Raw genomic sequence first — 7,930 nt, forward strand, 5'->3', positions numbered from 1 at the left:
CCAGCGACCAAGCACTCCCGCCCCCAAAAGCGGAGACCGAACAACCGCCAGGTTGTCGAGGACACGTCTGAAGAGTAGGCCGGCGCCCTCTAAGTTGACCACCCTACCCACTAATGGACTTAGAGGGGGGCAGGCGAACGGGAACCGACCGAGAACCCGAACCACTTGACTGACTGACCCCTTCATAGTCCATTCATTAGGGTCGGGGATGGATGGAACCAATTAGAAGTGCAAATCGCGCAAGCGAAGCCGGGAAAGGGGCCGCAGCGCAACGACTAGGACTCGTGTCGGAGGAGTTTTGAGCGTGAGCTACCACTCATGCAGCGACAAGGACCCGCAACTCTCGAAGGGGCCACCAACCGCCCGAATCACTGTAGCAAACCCTCCCTTTACTCAATGGATAGCGCTTATCCTCTTTCAATAAAAAAAATGAGAAATGGGGGAGAAAGAAAAGAAAGAGAGAAAGAGGTCTTTATTGAAGAGGCTTTGCACCTGAAATAGGACTAATGAAGATCCGGGTCTGGGCTTTCAAAAAGATGAAGATGCAAAGGGTAAAGAGAAAGTCTTTTGAACAACCAACCTGACATAAGGATTCTAGCTCGCCCACTTAGAGCAGATGGAGATTCTCGGACGGGGAAAAGCGGCACTCGACATCTATTAAACAACACCAAGAACAAAGCCATACCATGCCCTCGGGAGAAAGTAGTGATGATTGCCATGAATGCTGCCCTCGAGGACGTGTACAAGAAGGTCTTTGCCGATTCCTATCAACATGGTGCGCCTCTCAGTAGAGGGGCGTGAAAAGGCCGTGGAGACTTTGACCGAATGAATAGGGATAGGGATCAATTGATAGACATTTTTTTTGAGGAAGAGAATCCAATCTAGGATGAATGCTTTTTTCGTTCGCTATGTGCTGACTGGATGCGTACTCGCGTGATCGATCGATGGACGGGGGAATTGCGTGAATGCCGAGACCGGCCTAACCTAAAGTAAAGGCTCTTCCCTTTCCCTCTCTTGATGGCGAATCTTGATTGACTCAGACTAGGAACCAATTCGGAGAAACAAGAAGCATGAGATGATATAGGCGGCGGAAAAATTTCCGATAGCGAATTACTTGACTCGATGGATGGATGGAGGGAGGGCCCTCCAACTCAAGCACGAAATCAATGTTGACTCAACAATCATCGAGAGAGGCACCACCAAGCGAGATCGAGACCAGCACCTTGTATAGGTTGGGTTCCAAACCTGCGCTTCTTTTCTTCAAATATCCCAATAAAGGTAGGGGCTTCCAAGCTTGACTAACAAGCGAGAAAGTTTACTTTGAGAAAGAAGGGGGGCGCGCTAGCTGCAATCAAAGGTTAGCGCTAACGAGCAAGAAGAGGCCCCTGACTATAGATAGGGCGCTAGCAACCTAATAAGTTAGGGCTTTTTCAGCTGGATCGGAATCGATTCTATGATTGAATAGCAGAAGTGCTACTTAGTAGTAGAAACTCGGAGAGACAGACAGAGAGGGGACTCTATCATACCTGCTCACTCCTAGGATGAGAAGTAGGTCCCTTGTTTTTGGCAGGAATAGTTCCAACCTTTGTTGCATCTCGGTAGAGTGAGTCTACTTAGCGAACTGGCAGGACGCGGAGATCGATTGATCAATATGAATCTCAAGAGTGGATGGTTGACCGCCGCCGCCTTGTCCTGGAGGCTCTCCGGCCGGGGAGGGGCTTGCTCTCGTAACCTTATCTCCCGGTGTATGTGAAAAAGAAAGAGTGACGAACCCATTTTTGTTCGGTCATAGGTTGGTCCAAAGAACGAGAGTCGGCTTACTTAAGTCCCTTGTTCCTCAGTAGCTCAGTGGTAGAGCGGTCGGCTGTTAACTGACTGGTCGTAGGTTCAAATCCTACTTGGGGAGATTTGTTAGTTATCGCTTTTCTGACCTAGCGACCCCTGTCCTTCTCCTTAGTTTCTAAACTAGCAGAATCGTGGGACATCCAAAGTGGGAAGTTGATTGTTGGTTTTTTTTATTCTCTCGTATAGGTGAACTTGGTTCGTTCAATTCTTAGGGAGAAGAAGGATCCACTGGGAATGAATGGGAAGACTGGAGTAGTATCTTCATTAGCCGGAAGGAATTTCTTTCTACTAGCGTCATTCGAAGAAGGAACAAGAAAAGGGTTACTGTTTAGGTAGGATAGATAGATGTAGTCCAATGGCTAAAGCTCTGCCAGCTTCTTGTAGACTGAACTCTCTTCTTTTTAGGCTTCGAGTTGTTTTTTTTTAGGTGGGATGGTCGAATTTTTCTTCGCCACTAGTGGCAACGAAGTTCTTGGTAATTAACAAGGGGGGAAGGAAAGGAAGATCTCCACTCATTTCATTCATTCAGTGCCTGCGGTGAGGCGCGACCCACAACAAACGAAGGGGGAAAGCTTGCTTGCTGTAGCCCTATTTTAGTAGACTAGGCTTGGTAAGCGTAAGCTATTGTTGTAGGCTCGAGAAGGGTAGGCTCGCAGCTTCGCTCAGCAGAAGAGCCTTGACTTGAGATTCTATTAGTCAAGCGCTAGCGCCCAACAACCTATGGGCTTTGAAGGGATAGGGGAAGGGAAGAAAACAAAGATGGTCACTCCTTTTAGGAACATGGCTCGTTCATTCACTTGCTCATGAACTCGCAGCTTAGCCAGAAGCGACGAAGGGGGGGCTGGGGAAGGCCGACGACTACATGAGGGGGAAGCTGTCTACGAAGCTTTGCCCCTTGCTTTACAGAGATTCTTTTATTATAAACTTACTAAATGACTAGATTCTCTCGGAACGCTAGCTAAGCTAATAAATAGTATTAGTTCCCTTCAATCAAATCAAGTTTTTTTTGATTGATTCAGGGCGGCGCCCTCCTTCTTAGAACCCATTGAGGGGGGCCTCGGCCCGGGAAGGGGAGAGTGGCCGAGTGGTCAAAAGCGACAGACTGTAAATCTGTTGAAGTTTTTCTACGTAGGTTCGAATCCTGCCTCTCCCACTTGTTTGTTGTAGACTTCAGAGAAGAGAAAGGAGGCATTCGTCAGCGTAGGAAGGCCAACCGAGCAAAGCTCTTTCTTTTTTTTTGGCCATTCCATGAAGTGAAATTGTATCGTATGTTAGTTAGAAAGGTTGGCGAACTACTACGATCTATAGACATATCCAATCCCAACGAGAATAGAAGCGAGTCGCTTCCGGCTTGGCTTGTAGTCATAGTCTTTTAGCTTATGTAGTGGTCGGCCTTCCTACACGCACGCGCCCGCCAGAATGCCTCCTTGGTTCTGGACGAAGCCAAGCTGATACATACGATAGGCGGAGGAAAAACCGCCCATTTCATAGCGCCTGGGAAAGGCAAGTTTGATCGAGGATTGGAGAGGAGAGGTGGAAGAAAAGGCTCGGGATGGATTTAGGAGTCTTTGTGCGAGCCGTATGCGGTGAGAGTCGCACGTACGGTAACGAGGGGGGTTCGCGTCTATACGTGTAGTGTGGTGGTTGGGCCTACCCACCCTATTTGTTCCATGATCTATGGGTCTACTGGAGCTACCCACTTCGATCAATTAGCCAAGATTTTGACCGGATACGAAATCACTGGTGCTCGATCTAGTGGTATTTTTATGGGGATTCTATTTATCGCTGTAGGATTCCTATTCAAGATCACTGCAGTTCCTTTTCGGGCGGCTGTAGGACGGACGGCCGCCTATAGGTGGTAGGGTAGGGTGGGTGGTACCGCTCAGATTGCGGCCAATCTTCCTAACCGCGCGCGGGCCGGGCTTAGAGCGCGTGAAACTCATCACTACCTCGTAAGGGCGTTGAGACCATAGCATGTTACACGAAAGCGCCGCTTTCTCTGTAGTGTTGTCACACAGCTGCCCGCCTAGAAGAGCCACTCGCTCTGTAGTGTTGTCACACAAGATAAGCACGACGCCCGCCTGCTGGCCGGGCGAATCGAAGTTCTCTTCCGGTCAACTGTCCACCCAGTCAAGTGCAAAAAACACAGTAGAATCACGCAACGCACGCTGCTGGTGTGCTTCCTGCCCGCGAGGAAAGAAGAGCGACAAGGTTCAGTTCAGATTTGACTGTTTGCAGCATGGGAGCGGATTACCCAAAAAATCCCTGGGAACAATGAAAAAAAAGATATCTCGGTAACGAAAACTATAGGGGGCTGTATTGGCGAGATCCAACGGTGAACAGCTGCCAAAAAGAAAAACCGCCTGGAAGTCCGAGGACCTTTAGTACCGTACCCTACCCCCGAACCAGCAGCCTTCGCGCCAAGCAAGACCGCCCTTGTCCCTTTCCTTTCTCCATTCCGCCTCCTTCTTTGCTTTGTTTCAATAGAGTCTAAGGCAAAGCAAAATGCCTACTTTACGATTGGATTCAGTCAGCGTCACGACATAATCAAAGGAGTGACGCTTTGGTTACCGGCGAACGCTTCGAAAGGCGACCCTCTCGAGTTTCCGGCTCTTTCCTAGATTGAAGTAGCCTTTCGTCGCCCTACCAAACGAAAGAAGTCACTATCAAAAAGCTCGCCCTACTGAAGTACAAAAGGTGCGCTCCGCCCGGTGACTAAGAAAGAAATGGGTTTGCGCTTGAATGGAAGTGATGAGGTCGCAAAGAGGGAAGTAGGGCTCCTATTGACTCAAGGTTGGTTCTTCGGTTTCCTTTAGAAGAAAGTAGCTATGAAGCCCCTACTACAACCTTTGTCAGATTCAAAAGGCGAACAGCCCCCCCCAAAAAAAAAAAAAAAAAGATATCTCGTTCATCTATCTCTTGTCTATCTCTCATGGATTCTATCTATGAAAAAGTAAAAAGACTTCGTTTTTGGGTTCCCCGAAAGCCCCGAATGGATTAGATCCTTTCTGCCAACGAAATGAACGCGGAGCCCGTTCCGAATGCTTCTCCGATCCGGAAGTTATCGCGAAGAGAATAAGATGCTGCTCCCACTCCCTCTGTCTTTTCTCGCTTTGCTAATCTTCCCCTCTAAGACGGGCCGGGAGGCGGCGGGCGCGGGAGGAAGAAACCCAAGAGAAGAGCGTCTTGTCTTTTCTTAGGTCCTTTTTTTGTCATCCCTGCTGCTTTCCAGATTTTGTATTGGACGCATGGCGTAGCTAGGACCTTCAAATCATGTTTGAGCCTCTGTTCAAACCAAACAAACTCACCCCTGAATAAGGCTGGAAAGAATGCCCGCCAAGTTCAGAGTTGGGAATGCTTTCCCCAACCAAACAAGGAAAGGCTCGACGAAGGGAGGGGGATGCGGCGGGGGAAGGAAAACGCTTTCGGAGATCGAGATTGGATTTTTTTTTCATTGAAAACGAAGAAGGCTGAGGATGGGCTACGGTGCGTCTTATCGGAAGGGAACACGCTTTTTCGACCGCGGTCGTATGATTGCCGGGCCCTCTCCTCGTTCCGCCCGCTGGCCTATTGGGATAGCCGCCTTCGGGCTTTGCCTGCCCTTTCTTTTCTAATCTAATAAAGAATTCCGGCTCGGCCCGGGAAAGCGCTGGCAACAAAAGAAAGGAAGGGGTCCATGTAGCTGCTGCGCCCGCCCCCTTCTTAGTCAATGGGGCAGCAGGTTCGGCATCTACTAGAAAAGAGAGAATCCACTTCAGATAACCACGCCTCTGCTAGGCAGCGTGTGGAATGGCCGAGAGCGGACCTTTTTTTTTGGATATATAATCCAAGTCGAGAGTGGAGTTACGGGAACAGCCGTCTGATGGAAAACGACTTTCACGTTCGGTTCAGAGAGCACTTTTTTCGTTGAGAATTCCTCGTTCCCTTTCGTGTGAATTCCCCTGCGGCGAATTCAAAACTTGTGGGGCCCTATCTATTCCATCTCTCGAGCCCCGAAGAAAACCCCCTCCCCTTCGGACTCTATATCTCTTTTGACTCTATATATGTGGGCACCTGATATCTATGAGGGTTCACCCACCCCGGTTACAGCATTCCTTTCTATTGCGCCTAAAATATCTATTTCTGCTAATATTTCACGTGTTTCTATTTATGGTTCCTATGGAGCTACATTGCAACAAATCTTCTTTTTCTGCAGCATTGCTTCTATGATCTTAGGAGCACTGGCCGCCATGGCCCAAACGAAAGTCAAAAGACCTCTAGCTCATAGTTCAATTGGACATGTAGGTTATATTCGTACTGGTTTATCATGTGGAACCATAGAAGGAATTCAATCACTACTAATTGGTCTCTTTATTTATGCATTAATGACGATAGATGCATTCGCCATAGTTTCAGCATTACGGCAAACCCGTGTCAAATATATAGCGGATTTGGGCGCTCTAGCCAAAACGAATCCTATTTCGGCTATTACCTTCTCCATTACTATGTTCTCATACGCAGGGATACCCCCGTTAGCCGGCTTTTGTAGCAAATTCTATTTGTTCTTCGCCGCTTTGGGTTGTGGGGCTGACTTCCTAGCCCCAGTGGGAGTAGTGACTAGCGTTATAGGTTGTTGGGCGGCCGGAAGGTTGCCACGAGTAAGTAAGTTTGGGGGACCGAAGGCAGTTCTCCGTGCACCGGACACGTAGCTTACCGAATCAGTTGCGACACGGATGGGAATGCATGCTACGAAAGAGAGGGTCGAGTCTGATACATCAACCGTCTACTCAATATCCTTAGACGAGTCCACAATCACTACACGAGATGAACCTTGGTTTGGTGAATTGAAGTTGGCCTTAGGTGTAATAGGACTCCCAGTTACTGCGCTCGATCGTATACTGAGGTGCTCCCCGCCGGTTGTTGGAACGACGCGAGCCGGGCCGGGCCTCGATTCAGAAAGATGAAGGGCCAAAAAGTATAGAAATAGGGGTTAAAAATTCCCCATCTCATTGGGGGCGGAAAACGAATCGACATCTCGATGTGATACAGCCTTTTCTATTTTAGTTGGGAAAGAACGGCGAAGTCCATCCGAAGCGTCCAATGAAGAATAAGAGGAGAGCAAAGCGCCAATGGCGCGCGAAGCGAATGCGGAAGGGGCACGGAGAAAACTCCGTGTGGAGGAGAAGCAGCCGAGCTCATTCCCTTCGCTTCCTGGGCCCAAAGCAGTGCAGTCTTTCCTGGCCAAATCAAGGATTTGGGGCTTCTTGCTACGCAACAACACAATAGAAATCCATTTTGTTTAGTAATATATATGAATAGAAAGATAGATCCATCCATCTATCCTATCCGATTTCGATTTGGATATCGAAAAAAGAATCGATTTCATTCAACCTTTGATTCAAAGAACAGCGCTTAGCCCCCCCGCTCATGAAAGGGCTCTGCTGCAATGGATGGCAGAGGGTCCGTAGTACCCAAAGCACTGGAGTGATCCAGTAGCCGGGAAGGGGCCTAGAAGTGCCTACTACTACACCACACTACACTTGGCTCTACACATTTACAGAGCTAACCCCTGTCCAGTGCCTGGCAGAGCTAAGGGGGCTTCAATCCTTATTCCTTATCCCCGCCCAGGCTAAACCGGGGCCTTACAACTTCAGGGGGGGAGAATGGAGCCTCGAGAAGCACTGTTGAGAGGAAGATCCTTGGCCCCTCTTCATTCTCTACAGGTTCCAAACCTTTCTTCAACATAGGTGACAAGGAGCGGGGCAGAGATGGAAGAGATCGAACATGGGAATAAGAAGCAAGCTCGCCTTCCTTTTTGATCATTTTGATAGAGGGGGGGTGGAGAAAGTGGACAAAACAGACTCGCATTCCCCAGTCGAAAAGATGGGTTCCTTTTTCGTATCGCATTTCTCATCGAACAGGAAAAGAATCATATTGAAAACGCTCCTAACCCAACCCCTTCCTTCGTAGAGCCGTGTATTGTAGGTTATCCGAACCTGCCCGGAGCGAGCCTTCCATAGAGGCAAGTGAAGTTGGTGAGCCGTATGATGGGCAACTATCTCCTGCGGTTCGGAGAGGACTCAGCTGTTAGTTAGTACGCCCTCGG

The 7,930-nt window shown here is 48.9% G+C and overlaps 1 protein-coding gene and 2 non-coding genes across 3 annotated transcripts in view; all 3 read left to right on the forward strand.

The window, feature by feature from the left end:
* Positions 1 to 1,834: 1,834 nt before the first annotated feature.
* TRNAN-GUU (transfer RNA asparagine (anticodon GUU)) lies at positions 1,835 to 1,906 on the forward strand. Its single transcript has one exon. It is a non-coding gene; the product is annotated as a tRNA-Asn (tRNA).
* The window catches only part of LOC115664125 (NADH-ubiquinone oxidoreductase chain 2), a 9,679-nt gene continuing 3,651 nt past the window's right edge, over positions 1,903 to 7,930 (forward strand). Inside the window, exon 1 of the mRNA XM_056307936.1 lies at positions 1,903 to 7,930. This exon is cut by the window's right edge and continues 3,651 nt beyond it. Coding sequence (XP_056163911.1) covers positions 5,889 to 6,533 — 645 coding nt within the window. The 5' untranslated portion in view covers positions 1,903 to 5,888 and the 3' untranslated portion in view covers positions 6,534 to 7,930.
* Positions 2,916 to 2,998, forward strand: TRNAY-GUA (transfer RNA tyrosine (anticodon GUA)). Its single transcript has one exon. It is a non-coding gene; the product is annotated as a tRNA-Tyr (tRNA).

The sequence above is a fragment of the Syzygium oleosum genome, unplaced genomic scaffold (assembly GCF_021117445.2).
Source record: "Syzygium oleosum isolate NSW1041296 unplaced genomic scaffold, Sole_v2.1 Sole_v2.63, whole genome shotgun sequence".
NCBI classification, from domain to species: Eukaryota; Viridiplantae; Streptophyta; class Magnoliopsida; order Myrtales; family Myrtaceae; genus Syzygium; species Syzygium oleosum.